The 16,052-nt window shown below is 35.5% G+C and overlaps 1 protein-coding gene across 3 annotated transcripts in view; it reads right to left on the reverse strand.

Annotated features, from left to right (window-relative positions):
• LOC149803242 (uncharacterized) overlaps window positions 1–16,052 on the reverse strand; it is a 71,264-nt gene that overhangs the window by 24,181 nt on the left and 31,031 nt on the right. For all 3 annotated transcript variants that reach the window (XM_089952888.1, XM_089952889.1, XM_089952887.1), the window contains 3 exons: window positions 15,549–16,025; window positions 11,797–11,892; window positions 33–162 (listed from right to left, as the gene is read on the reverse strand). In XM_089952888.1, the coding sequence (XP_089809014.1) occupies window positions 33–162; window positions 11,797–11,892; window positions 15,549–16,025 (703 nt within the window). The remainder of the gene's footprint in view (window positions 1–32; window positions 163–11,796; window positions 11,893–15,548; window positions 16,026–16,052) is intronic.

Here is a 16,052-nt window from a genome sequence, read left to right on the forward strand (position 1 = left end):
TTTAGTGTATAAGGTATTTTTGTAATACTTACCATCTAGTTCTCTGTTGTGATATTTCTGTACGGCATTGACGGAATCCTCCTTTTTCACATATACAATTTCTGCCATTCCTGGTTTTACCAACCTAGCTCTTTTCATGGCTCCTATTGCACCAAAAAGTTCCTGCAAATTATACACATTACAGACTTACTGAGATACCAACCCATAAGCATGCTGATCAGGAAACATGTGCATAGTTTTAGAATCTAGGCAGACCATCCAGAATGGATAATATGTTCTTTACAAGTAAGGATTGCTCCAGTAAAATATATTTGGGACCCAGGGAAGGCAATTTTAATGTAGAATAATCACCCACATATGCAATTTTGAATTATGTACTGTTTTCATATGAACTTTTTGGATAATCTGAGTAACCTGGCATATATTTTTTTGAAAAGTGCCTTCCCTGGGTACCATGTATGTTTAAATGGAATAACCCTAACAAACTTCTAATGAAGCATGTTTAATTTTCCTATCACCTTATACATACCTGTATACAGTCAGTAAAATTATGATCAATGAAATTAATAATGGTGTGTATCCATTCCTCTAATTCCTGTACCTTCAATTCCTTTCAACATCTTGGCACAGTAATAACCATATTGGTTTTATTCAAAAATTATCTACTATCTTCCTTTTCTCTTCATCTCTGCAACCATTTTTCACATATTAAAAGTCTGGCTGGTTTTACTGTTATTTACATTTTTGGGGGGTATTAAGAAACTGTATTCTATGTACAAGTCTAAGATACTGGTACAAAAGTACTTATCTCTAAAGCTGCCAATGGGTACCCGCATACACAGGCACCCACCCACTGATAATAACCCAGAGAATAAAATGAACAACCAGGTACCCATTTTAAAGGAAACGTATTACAAGTTCAGATCAAGACAAAGAATAATGATTACAGTTCGAGACTCGTGTTGTGTGCACATTTATTTATCACCACAGGGACTCGTATGGTTGCTTACAATTTTCTTGTCATATATGTACTATATAATAACAGAAGGGAGGACACTGTTCTCCTTTATCACGCTACCTATTTAAGAACCAACGATGATATTTGAAGCTAGGCCGTACTAACTTCATACCTGTCCTTGCTTCATGTGCCATTTTCTCACAACTTAAATACACTTGTTTTGAGGTCCTGATAACATTAACAAAGTTAAAACCTTTTGTCAACAGTAACAGTGAAGTACTGATTAAGAAATATTTGAGGAAATAAAATTTAAATACAAAATACAGTTTTAAAAAAGAAAGCACAAAATAAATGTCCTGTTTCATTCATGTCATTTTTGCCTCAAGTTTGTGGCCCTGGAGCGAGTATTAACTGTTCAAGTCAGGGCTGCTGTTCACATGTTCATTTACTGGATCTTTTTTTTGCTAATGGGAAACTCCAAGACAGATATTTTTGTCATGGCAAAGGCAACACAAAAACCTGGTTCCCATAACATGCAGTCTAAATTGAAAACAAATGGTGCCAGATATCATAAAATAAATGGGCTGTATCGATGGGACTGTTGGATGTTACATGTATATGACAGAAAATTTTAGAGGAGAGGGATTTTGTTAAACTTAAAAAACAGGTTGCACTGGACTGTTATTATGGGACAAACCATAGCAGGTCGAGGATACTACAACACTCATAATTTGTGAACTTTATGACTATTCACGAAAGTTACTGTAGACATGTAGACAAATTAAAGTGAGTGTAATGCATAGATAATTTATCGATTTCTTTTGTGTCTATACTCTATTATTAATAACTAATCTCAATGTATTTAGCTGATTTATAACAAAATATTTAACTGCAGATCAGGATTAGTAGCAAAGATAAATGTACGTTAAAATAAGTATGAATATTTATCATATAGTTTTCTGTAATTATGGCATGTAATATATTGATTGCTCTTTTCATGCTCAGATTATGCTTTTTGCCACTTATAATAGTAATGAATTACACTTATACCTTTCTTGGGGGTTGGTTACATGTCTACACTAACTTTCGTGAATAGCTGTAAAGTCCACAAATGTGAACCTACAACAAAGCAGCTCAGGTATATATTTAATAAAATTTTCCTTTGATCGGGTACCTGGGTAACTGATCATTTGGATTGATGGATGGGTAGAAATTTATCAAAATTTTCACATCTTTACTTATCTCACTACCTGTGTTGACATGAAAAACTTCCCATTCAAAGTTTTATCCCACAAAATTGTTATTTTCCAGAATTGTATCAATATAATTTGGAATACATCATTTTTTTCAACTACAAATTAATAATAATCTAGCAAATCTGGTTGATTGGCAACTTGTACTATTAGCAGTAAATACTGATAAAAAAAATAAAAACTATAATGATATACAGTGAGCAGTCAAATCTGTCTTTAGAAGATACCTCCATATAAAGGATATCTATGCACAGAGTTCAAAATGTTTTGGTCTACTGAATCTCCTTTAAAGATGCAATTAATTATTCTGGAGCTGCATCATGATATGGATAACTGTACATCAGAGTTACATCTTTACATGGACAACTGTATATCAAAGCCATAACATGATATGGATAACTGTACATCAGAGTTACATCTTTTCATGGACAACTGTATATCAAAGCCATAACATGATATGGATAATTGTACAACAAAGTTACATCTTTACATGGACAACTGTATATCAAAGCCATAACATGATATGGATAACTATATAACAGGTGCATCATGACACAAACAACTGTATAAAAGAGTTGCATTATGATGTGAATAACTGTATATCAGATTTGAATTGTTACGAGTCTATGCTCTTAAATTATGTAACAGAAAAGAGTGAAAGCAATAAGCTTTGTAAAATTCAACAAATAATTTATTTCCCAAGAATACAAACTGAAAATGAGAAAAATGAACTATTGGATTTGCAAATTAAATCCCAAAATAATCCAAGAATTACAGACACAAGTCCTAGTAATTTAATATCATGAATAAAATTCAGTAGAAGTCCAGAATAAATAAAAAATATGAAGGTGATTAAGTGTCTGTGGTAGCTTAAAGAGTGTTAATGTGTCAACAGTCTTTTGTTGAATTACAGTAATATAATTCCTGGTTTGAATTCACTATAAATTCCAGTGAATGTCTCTGTCCAAGAAAATAATCACTTTAATTCAATAATTTGAAGAAATAAAATTTCCTGCTCAAAAATGAAATACTGGACACAGCATATAATACAACTTCAAAGTACTAGATCTTAAAAACGTACAATAGAAAAACTCCTGTCAGTTACAAGACTGTATAGTTCTCTACTTGACCTCAGGTCACTATTAGCATTATCTAAAAAAAACTTACATAATGGAAAATGACCTTCTAGGATGATCCTGAAATTTTCTAAATAAAAACCATAGCCTGGACCAGGGGTCTCAAACTCAGACCACCCTGAGGGTTGCATGAGGGCATTTTCAATGGCCCAAGGGCCACATGCCTTTATTATCTCTCATAACACCTTGTGACGCCAGTCATTTTTGCGGGCCACAAGATACAGCATGGCAGGCCAAATGCAGCCTATGGGCCATGTATTTGAGACCCCTGACCTGGACTATTTAAAATTCACTTAGGAAATTCCAAAACCAAGACCAAGACACAACTAAACATATTTAATTTTATTAATAATAATACTGATTTTAACACCCCCCCCTCCACAGAATAGTTTTGCTATGCATTAGTTGTTAACACAGAATAAAATTTTAAAAAATTCAATTTGGGTCAAACTTAAATGAACAAGGTCAAGTCCAACATACAATGTTACATGATGATAGCATGTAATGAAATAAAAAAAAAATTAAAAAAACCTAGTAAACAATTAAATTAAATATACATAACAGTATCACAACATGAACAACTGTATATCAGAGTTGCATCATGACATGGACAGCTGTATATCGTAAGTACATCATGGCATGGACAACTGTAATCAGAGGTGCATTTCTGATGTGAAATCATGGATGACATGTAACAAGCTACAAATGAATGATGATAAAACTGAGGCCATTCTGATCACGACATAAAGACTTTCTCATTCACATCCTTACCTCAAACAATAAATATCAGTAACACCAACATTAAATTCACAGTCAGTACGAAACCTAGGTGTCACTCTGGATAGTACTCTCACGTTGCACCAACATGTCATGAAGATATGCAAGGCAGCATATCTTGAGCTGAGACACATCAGCTCCATTCATGAATATCTTTCAGTTAATGCCACTAAAACACTTTTATGTTCATTAGTACTTTCAAGAGTGGACTATTGTAACTCAATTCTGTCTGGTTCATCTCAATATCTACTTCAGAAACTTCAAAAAGTTCAGAACACAGCTGCTCGGATCATACTCAGAGTAACATAATCAGAGCACACCTCGCCTCTGCTCTGTGCCTTACACTGGCTATCCATTCAATCCAGAATCAAACACAAATTTTGTTCTCAGTGCAACGTTTCACTGACAGACTCTAGTCGAACATACCTATCCGACCTCACCCATGTGTACACACCAGCAAGATACTTATGCTCCTCTTCTGACAATCATATACTCATTATTCCCACTACAAAAATAAAGTCATATGGACAGCGTTCTTTTCCATACAAGGGCCCAGCAACGTGGAATGAATTGCCCACTGAACTTAGACACAAAGACACAGTGATACCATTCAAGAGTGCTCTTAAAACTCACTTATTTTGACTGCAAGAACAAACTTAAAGACCTAATAATGTTCCCTACCTTAAATATTTACAGCATGTTTTTGCTTTCTAATTTCATAGTGTTTGTCTTCTGTAATATCATTATATATGTTTTTAATTATGTTATAGGTGTTGTCTAATGTTGTAAAGTGTTTAGAGCTTCTAAAGATTAGGTGCTATACAAAGTCCTCATTAGTATTATATCAGAGATGCATTATGACATGGATAGCTGTATATCATAAGTACATCATGACACAGACAACTGTATATCACATCTGCATCATGACATGGACAACTGTGTATCAAAGCTGCAATCATGACATGGACAGCTGTTTATCATAACTGCATCATGACATGGACAGCTGTATATCACAGCTGCATCATGACATAGACAACTGTATATCAGAAATGCATCATGACATAGATGGCTACCATATATACTCGCGTATAAGCCAAATAATTTAGGAAAAAGTAAAGGCCTGGAAGAAGGGCAGTTGGCTTATCCGTGGGCCAATGTGTAAACATAACAGTTTTTAGGTCTTTTTGTTGACTGTGCATATTTTCTGATTTTTCCAACACGAAGTTAAATAAAGGTAAATACAGACTTCATAATTCGTGGGCCAGTTGGGTTTACCAGGGAGACCTGCTGAACTACAATGTACAGTACTTACACAGTGAAAAGCGTGCATAGCGTCACTTAAATCCTTATTATTCCCAAACACAGATGCAGATTTTGCTTTATTCATTGTTTCGACCAAATCCATTCTTCCAGATAACATTTCAGTTAAGGGGCGCTCACCAATTGATATGTACTTTAGAGAGAGTGACGTATGTAAGGTGAAGTAGTTCGCATTTAAAACATGCACAATGGAGAGAATGTTGGCATACCTATATGCTACCGTAATGTAATGTGGATGATATTTCTTTGGATATTGAACTTTTGGAAATTTTACATGATTTAAGCACACTGCTAACTAAAATGACTGCTCCCTTGTGTTAAAAAATCAGCCTGAATTAGTCTAAAGTACACTATACAAAGCAGCTATTAAAATAGGGAAAACGAATTTTGCCAGACTAGACAATACCAGCTTCTGGATGTGCAATGAATGAATTACCAAATATGTAAAATGTAAAAAAAGTTATCAGCTCTTTTTTATACAATTTACCTATGAAGTTCAGGAAGTGAAAATGACCAAGTAGAGCTAGCACTTTTTTGAAAGGTGCACATCTGAAGTAAGGCCAAGCTGTATACTCTATAACCCATAGTACACCCATCAATCATACATCAAAATAAAGGGAATTAAAGGTTCTTTTAATTATACCTAAGATATACAAGGTCTTTTTTAAATAGCCAGTATAGCCAGTGAGGAAAGCCGGGGAAATTCTTTTTCTTTAAAATCTTAACCCTATGCAAAATGCGAAACTGTATAGCGCCACCTTAAAGCAAATATAAAAATGTTTGCAATTATTTTTTTATTTTCATATAATTATGTATGATGTTCTGAATAAAATGGTACATTCATATTGATGTTAAGCATGAAAATAAGCTAATTATGATCATTTTGCTCTGGCTTACATAATTTGCCATGAAGCATGTTTGTGTGAGTAGTGACCTTAATTATGGGGAAATTAGAAGTCTTAGAATATAGGAATAGAGTCAACTTAAATTTAAAACTGTTGCAATAAGTGACAGAAATATATGGTGAAAATGTTTGTTTTTTCATTTATTTGTATTGAAATGAAAAAATAAATGATGAGAAAGTGAATTCGCTTCTTCCATATTAAACAATAGGCAAATATTTTACACTTTGACCTTTGACCTTTATGAACCTGATGAGGTACATCCCTTTTCAAATTGTAAAATTCATTGTTGATATCTCAGAAATAATTCTGGCTAGTTTCATGTTCCTGTCATTCAGCATAACACTGGTTGCTGTGTTTACAAAATGTAATGTGCATTCTTAAAATAGCTCACTTTTTATCATGGGGGGGGGCTGGACTTGTTAGAGACTGACACTCATAAATACTGTTCTGTGGGGGGAAAGGCAGGAGAATTATTCAAAAGGATTGTTTTGATGCTTGCAACTTAAATGTTACAGCCATATAAACATAATTAAATCATACAATAATAATGCCTATATTCTCTTATGGGGGTGCTCACCAATTAATATGTACTTTAGAGAGAGTGACGTATGTAAGGTGAAGTAGTTTGCATTTAAAACATGCACAATGGAGAGAATGTTGGCATGCCTATATGCTACAGTAATGTAATGTGGATGATATTTCTTTGGATATTGTACTTTTGGAAATTTTACATGATTTAAGCACACTGCTAACTAAAATGACTGCTCCCTTGTGTTAAAAAATCAGCCTGAATTAGTCTACACTATACATAGCTGCTATTAAAATAGGGAAAATGAATTTTTCCAGACTAGACAATACCAGCTTCTGGATGTGCAATGAATGAATTACCAAATATGTAAAATGTAAAAAAAGTTATCAGCTCTTTTTTATATAATTTACCTCTGAAGTTCAGGAAGTGAAAATGACGAAGTAGAGCTAGCACTTTTTTGAAAGGTTCACATTTGAAGTAAGGCCAAGCTGTATACTCTATAACCCATAGTACACCCATCAATCATACATCAAAATAAAGGGAATTAAAGGTTCTTTTAATTATACCTAAGATAGACAAGGTCTTTTTTAAATAGCCAGTATAACCAGTGAGGAAAGCCAGGGAAATTCTTTTTCTTTAAAATCTTAACCCTATGCAAAATGCGAAACTGTATAGCGCCACCTTAGTTCTTAATAGCTGATTCATTTATGTTGAATCACACGCTCACTAGTTATTCATTTTCAATGATATAAGCGATCCTACACATTGAGGTAATATTTTTAAAAAGGCACACACATTTATTTGTACAAGGCACATAACCATTCTAATTTACATGTTCATGAAGAGTGGTAATAATAAAGACTAAAATTCTCAAAGAGATCAACTAAGATCAACATCAATTAATTTTAGTTTTGTTTTAGCTGAACAAACATAACTTTCCACACAATGGAGAGCCTGATGTCTCGGTGGCTCCTATGTTGATAGTTGGCGAATTTGTCTTTCATTTTGTGACAGCGTACAGGCCACTTAATCATTAAAACCCTGAAACTGGCTTGTGATAAGAGGTACTTTTGACTGGTAACTATACCAGTTTAACATTGGTATATATGGTATAAAAATGCCATGTGTTCACTCGTGTAAGTTTTGTTCGTGAGAATGGAGCTATAGCATATGGAGTTATAGTATTCGTAGTGATCATTCTTGAAACTGAAATTAATTGTGGAACGATGTCATTGTTGTGGTTTATCTTTTTGTTGATTTATTTTTTATTTTTGTATTATTGTAGAGGTAAAAATAATCATTCATTTGTGTGTTGTTGTTATGGGGTTTAACGCCATTTTTCAGCACACAATAGGCTATGCATGGCGGTCATGGAGAAGAACCCGGGAAAACCCCGGGAAGAACCACCGACCCACGAGAAGCTACTGGCAAGCTTTCTCACATACCCACATTGGCCGAATCCTTGACTCAAACCCACACAGAGGTGAGATGGCAGTATAATAACTGAATCAGCCATGGACAACTGTATATCAGAACTGCATCAGGACATGGATAGATGTTTATTATAACTGCATCATGACATGGACCAGGGATCGTCCTGGGCTTCGCCAATCTCGCAAATTGCGATTTTTTTTCCTTATTGGCGACAAAAATATCCCATCTGGCGATTTTTTTGGCGACAGACTTTTTGGTTATTTAATTTGTACATACAATCATGGATTTGGACTGGATAAATTAAAAGGGAGAATGAAAGGAAGCCACAAACTTGACTAAGCAATGCACTGGAATCAATCTGTTACACAAACAATCCTTTGTTCGTATTGACAACCCCATCTTTACCATGCATTGTTACATCATAATCTGCTTATGCTGACATCTGGGCTGAGTACTGTATGCTGTGATACAGTCAATCATGCTACCGAACTATACCTACAACTGACCGACTTCTGAAGACGCGAATAGAACAGATACAATTAATTGAATGGCTAATCCTTCTGTTGTTTTTTTGTTGTTGTTGACATATACCAATACAATAGTTTTGCTGAACCTTCATAGAAAACTGATAACCTTTGAAGTACCGACTACTGCGTATAAATACAAAGCAAATGGAAAAAATCTCAATCACAATTATATCTGTCGCCAGCGCAGCATTTTACTCATTGATCTTTTCCTTTTGAAATCAATCCGTGTTACAGCTGCAGAGACTTAAACTCCGCAACAAGAAATAGCAAAAAAAAACAGTTTTGCATAATTAATAATAATTATTTATTTCTCAAAATACAGGAGTGAAAGAATCCCTAAATTGGTTGTGAATTTATGCTTTTATATACGGTCCAATATTGCCAGGTGTTGACTCATGTAAGTTTCACTCGTGGGAATGGAGATCCTATTTTGCTTGTCGAGAAAATTTATACAGCATTCAGTGATCATTCTTGGGATTTAGGAAGCAATTCACTACAAGCTTTGTGAAGCTAGCCATAAAGTGGGGGGGGGGGCTGCTGAGAGACTACTGGTGTCACCTGTCAGCACTGTAGACTGTGAATGTGGATTCAGTAAGATGAACCTCATAAAAACTGACATCAGAAATAAACTCTGCATCTCATCTCTCGAGAATTTAATGAGAATCAGCATGTACAGATGTGAAAAATTAGACTTCAAAACTGCATTCAACAAGTGGGCAGCCCTAAAATCGCGATGGATCTTCATGCAACACTTTGTAACCTTTTGTTAATGCTTGTTGTAATTAGAGTATTAACTAACTCATCTTTTGTAATTTTCATTGCCTGTTACATTAACAGACTAAATTAACACTTGAAAAAATGTACACTACTTGTTCTGGGGACACTTGAGGTTGGCGATTTTTTTGGCGACAGCTTTTTAAAAGCCAGGACTATCCCTGCATGGACAGTTGTATATCATAACTGCATAATGACATGGACAACCGTGTATCAGAGCTGCATCATGACATGGACAGCTATTTATCATAACTGCATCATGACATGGATAGCTGTTTATCATAACTGCATCATGACATGGACAGCTGTTTATCATAACTGCATCATGACATGGACAGCTGTTTATCATAACTGCATCATGACATTGACAGTTGTATATCACAGCTGCATCATGACATGGACAGTTGTATATCACAGCTGCATCATGACATGGACAGCGGTATCTTACCCATGTGACAGTAATCAAGTTGATTTGCTAACCTTACTTTTCTTATCTGTCTGATTGCTCAGTCATGGTTTTCTTGTGTTAGAAACTAGTTCTTTAAGGGAAACAATCCTTGCTGATAGCTGCTGTGCCTAATGGAGTTGTTTTGAAATAAACAATAGAGATAAAACAGAAATATCTTCACTCATAAAACAACAAAAAGTCTCTCCAGCTTGGATAACATATCTCACAAAATATCTAAAGAGAATGACAGACAAACAATTGCACAAAGTTTAGTCATCTGGCAGTCAATGATAAATGAAAGTGTATCATACTATTATCTGTGGTATTTATATGAAGAAAATTAGAACTACCTACAAGATTTATATGTTATTATTTGTAACAGGCATGATCAAAGTCTTGAATGGCACCTGAGATTGCAAAGATACAACTGCGATTTGGTTCAGGTCCTGAAATTTTACACATAAGCCCTTAAAAGTCAACTGAAAGACCTGAAAATGTGAAAGGAAACAAAACCCAAAACTGCTGAGGGCCCTAACACACCATCAAATTTATTAAATGTTTTCGATCAAGACACCAACCAGCAATTTCAGTCAGGTCATGAAATATTATTTCATGACCTGACAGAAATGGTTAAGTGATGTACTGATCATTTACAGTTTAACAACACAGAAGAAAAGGTGAAAAACAAAATCATCAAGGAAGGCGATACCTCTTTAAGCCAAGATTGTGAACTTAACTGAGAATATTTAGAGTTCAAAAAGAAACTTGAAAACATTAGAAATAAAAAAAGGATATACACTAACCCCTATTTCCAGACAGGTGTCTACAATGTTATACAAACAAATGTCTCAGTTATTTTTGTGACTCTGACCATCCAATCTATCATGCAGCTATTAACTCATGTGGACTAAATAAGCAATGGTTTTTATGGGCACCAGTTGGGGCAAGAAAGCTTACAATCCTACTTTTGAAAAAAAGAAGGACAGTTAACATTATTTTAATCCCTCCAATCGCCCAATGCCCTAAACCCCTTCTCACCACCCACATCCAAGCCAAGGCAAAGAAGTTACAACATGAAATTCATTAAACATAATATTGTCTCTGCATTTGTAAGCCCTATCATGCATATCATTATCGCATCAACAGGCAAGGTCCTAAGTCTGGTGAATTTTACCTCTGTGGTTTATTAAGAGATAAAATAAAAGATAAATGAACAATAAAAGATATGAAAATATTCCTGAGACTCAATTAAGAAGATGGGTCACATGTGTATGAGTGGTCTAAAGTGCTCACCTTTACTGACCACTGCCATCTCACCTATGCCTACATAGGTTCAAGTCTCAGGATCAGCCAATGTAAATATGTGAGAAAGCTTGCAAGAAGCTTCCCATGTGTCGGTGGTTCTTACAAGAGTTTTCCCCAGTTCTTCCTTCACCAGTTATACAGGCAGCCATGCATACCCTATCATGTGCTGAAAAACTACTTCAGAAGCATGGGAACAAACTTAGAGCAGTAGTAAACAAAAACTTGTCTAAAATGCATGTTAGTGAGGGAAATGCTTGCTAGGTGCAATCAATTACTTTCATATATTATGTTTGTTTCTTCTTTGTTTTCCCCAACAGATAAATTAACATCTGACACATGGAAAATATTGGTCATATGCTTCTGAACTGTGGTAAGATGTTATCATGACAACTGTATTGCAGTAAGTTGACATTTGTGTGTGCATACTTACAATGATATCATCCTGTGAAACTACTGAATGAAGATTGGTCACTTGAACTCTGAATCCTTGTAGAGGGCTAATTACTAGGTCATCATCATCAGCCGTCTGGAACCAAATAAAAATTGTGTGAAGATTCAAAATCTCATTTGTCCAGTGCTTCCATGTATCCTTTACGAATCTGTACTATACTGTACTGGTCAAATATAAAGTATGAAAGAAAAATACTACAACCCCCAGTAGCTAAAACATAATTATCTAATTATCTGTTAATTTGAATTGCATGCACAAGTGTGATATTCACACTAATTTGCACAAAACTCCACAAAATAAATAAACCAAATGCATAAAAATCACATATCCTACATGTATTTCACTTTTAAATCCTTCCTATATTTTCAAAAACTGCCTTTTTCAAATGGATGGAGGAATATCACCAATACATTTTCAATGTAGATCAGCCCCTGACAAATGAGCTCCTTATCCCAATGTGACCCACAATAGAATATTTCTGGAAGAAACTGAACCAGTTATGAAAATACTTTGTCAACTTAAAGCTGACAAGAAAAACTTATTTGCTTGGGTGAACAGCATTCCAATGGTATGTCCAAAACTAGAACACAGAGCTAAACATAAACCTGACCATGATCTTACAGTCTGACTGACAAATGAAGGATGGACATGGGTAACAATGTATACCATATCACTCTTAACTATAATAAATCTAATGTCACAGGCACTTTCTGTTTACTGACCAAAGAAAACAAGATTAAAACAATGTACATATATATTCAAAGGTTTAGCATTGTTATATTTTATACATATGTGAAATACTCTGAACTTGATACCTTGGTACCTCTGTTGTCACTCTTGTTATACTGTTATGGCACTAAGGTCTTGAACTAAGTAACAGAGCAACAACCAAGAAGTTTTGTAAAATCAAAAAAAAAAAACTTTCCCAAGAATACAGTGAAAATTTTAAATAAACACTTATAGTCCTAAAGTTCAGTTACAAGTCCAAAAGTATATAGCATTCCAAATGAATTGCAGCAGTGCTTTGAATGAATTTTGATTGAATGTGTTTATGTACTAAAATATCACAACAAATGAGATATTTCCTTGCTCTTATACAAAAGCAAATTTGTAAAAAATATTGCTATGGTTATGCTGCATGTGTCTTATAAAGAATGATTTTCATGCTGCTCTTTTTGTCCAAAATGTCTTCCACAGAACAGTGCCCCAACTCGATCAATTGCTGATGTCAAACAAGTCTTCCACAGAACAGTGTCCCAACTCGATCAATAACTGATGTCAAACAAGTCTTCCATGGAACAGTGCCCCAACTCGATCAATAACTGATGTCAAACAAGTCTTCCACAGAACAGTGCCCCAACTCGATCAATTGCTGATGTCAAACAAGTCTTCCACAGAACAGTGCCCCAACTCGATCAATAACTGATGTCAAACAAGTCTTCCACAGAACAGTGCCCCAACTCGATCAATAACTGATGTCAAACAAGTCTTCCACAGAACAGTGCCCCAACTCGATCAATAACTGATGTCAAACAAGTCTTCCACAGAACAGTGCCCCAACTCGATCAATAACTGATGTCAAACAAGTCTTCCATGGAACAATGCCTCACTTGCAACCATATATTAATATCAAAAAAGTGTTCCATGGAATACTATCCCACCTGCGACCATTCAATGACATCAAATGTATCCAAAGAACAGTGTCCCACTTGCATCCATGCATGGATCAAACACTGTTTCATGAACAAGTGTCCTACCTGCAACTATGCACAGATCAAAGTGTTTAACTGAGCAGTGTCCCATCTGATAACATGCACTGATCATATAAGTGTTCCATGGAGCAGTATTCCACCTGCTACCATGCACTGATCATATAAGTGTTCCATGGAGCAGTGTCCCACCTGTTACCATGCACTGATCATATAAGTGTTCCATGAAGCAGTGTCCCACCTGTTACCATGCACTGATCATGTAAGTGTTGCAACTTTCACATTGTTGATATTGCCACAGCCAATACTGCCAGATGTCTCATGGTGTGCAGGTAAGATTAAAATGATGCAATTGTGATGATTGGGTTTACATTGTACAAATGAATAGACTGTAACAACAAACAATGAAAAATAGTTATGTTGTTGTTGTTGTTGGGGTTTAACGCCATTTTTCAGCACACAATAGGCTATACATGGCGGCCAGTATTAATGGTGGAGGAAGAACCCGGGAAAACCCCAGAAAGAACCACAGACCCACAAGAAGCTACTGGCAAGCTTTCTCACATACCCACATTGGCTGAATCTGAGACTTGAACCAGCGCAGACAGAAACAAGAGAAAAGTACTAAGTGTTGGGTTACAGAGCCTAGATCTGAATTCAGTTATATTTTTGTTTAACAATACTAAACAATCTCTCAGTCAGTATTAGAATGGTAAAGAACCAATATTCCTTTCCTAACCTGACAAAGAAGATGAAAGTTATATCTCCCAGTTATTGGGTCTTTTAGCTGGGAAATTAGGTACCATTGCACATCAACTGTGTCTGCATGAAGTACACTGTCAGGTAGAGTACAAACTTGATACTTCAAGAATTCTCGTTCTAATTTATCAGCAGCCCTTCCAACAGCACAGTGCATCAAATGACTGGGACAACCTGTTATGTACACTGATGGAAACATTTTCAAAATATAGAATGCAATTCTTTTACGGATTCCAGTCATCACTGATGCATTATCAGCTGAAAACCCCATACAGTTCTGCCAACTTATATCATGTTTATTGAAAGCATTATCAAGCAAATCAAAAATGTTTTCTCCAGTGGAATCCACTGTAAATTCTGGTAATGAAAGAACACTCTGACTTTGCCTTTTTCATTGTCAAAGTATCTGACACAGACTGAGTATAACTTTTTGTCATCATAAAAACTACTCCAATCTGTGGCGATACTAAACAGCCCAATTTTCAGGACGATTGCAATTTAAGTGAAGTACCTTCGCGAGACACCAAATAATATTAGATGATTCTCCTCTTGCACATGCATATTTTCTGAAATTTTGGAATCAGGAAATATCCATTTGAACAAAGGACCAACATAGTCTTCTACCGCTATGGGTTATCCATGTTCTATTAATCTAAACTTAGAGGACACTGTACCACATGTAACATCATCTATTTACTCATCTGCACAAAATGTGGTAAACAATATGTAAGTGAAACAAAAGGGAATTCCAAGTGAGAATAAAAGAACACTTGAGGAATATCCATAATCATAAAGAGTCCCCAGTGTCTAAGCATTTTAATCAATCTGACCACAACACAGATTGTGTTAAATATCAGATAGTAGAAATTTTTTAATCCGATACAGAGCTCTCCAGTAGCACTATCTTTAAGAAAGATAGAGAACTTTGTTGGATGTACCAATTACATACTATACATCCCATAGGGATTAACATCTTGGTCTAAATGGGAGTACAAAATCATTTTTAACTTATTTCCTTGGCAACATCATATTACACAAACTTATATCATCGGCAACATTTTATTACACAAACTTATATCATAGGCAACATTTTATTACACAAACTTTCATTATGGCCAGATTTATATCACACACACTTCTATCGTGGGCAACTTTACAAGATAGCATTATCCACATCTCGTTTTTCTTTTAGAAAACCTAATATTATGAATGATTTTCAAGAATATACTACGCAGCATGAATTGTAATTGTATAGACACTTACGCCAAGACGTTCTTCAAGGTTTTGTTCTGTCTTTGATTTCTTTGCTGGCAGATCAATCACAGGGGCAGCACTGGGCCTAGAAAGTTTAAGTGTTCCCCCACTTGTTGCCCCACTACCTGGTAACTTCCTTTTAACTGCTACATTAGGCTGTGAGGCAGGGATCACTGTTTTAGCATTTGGTACAGTTCTTTGTATAGGCTGATGAGCCACAAATTCCTGGATGTAGCCTGGTTCTTCACTCACCGGACTCAGTTCTGTCTGGTAAGAAATCTCTGTGCGATAAGATGGCTGCTGTGGTGGTTGGTAATATGGGTCATGTGGGGGTAGAGGTGGATAGGGTGCCTGTGAAGAGTGAGGGTAATACACAGGTTGGGACTGATGGGGAGGGGGCTGTTGGTAATGATCATTAGAAACTTGGATCAGAGGATAATGGGATTGTTTGACATGTCCAGGACCAGGACCCTGGAAAGGAGAAAGCTGGAAAAGAAAAACAAACTTTTCTTA

The sequence above is a fragment of the Sinohyriopsis cumingii genome, chromosome 3, assembly GCF_028554795.1.
Source record: "Sinohyriopsis cumingii isolate HCF-2022 chromosome 3, ASM2855479v2, whole genome shotgun sequence".
Taxonomy (NCBI): domain Eukaryota; kingdom Metazoa; phylum Mollusca; class Bivalvia; order Unionida; family Unionidae; genus Sinohyriopsis; species Sinohyriopsis cumingii.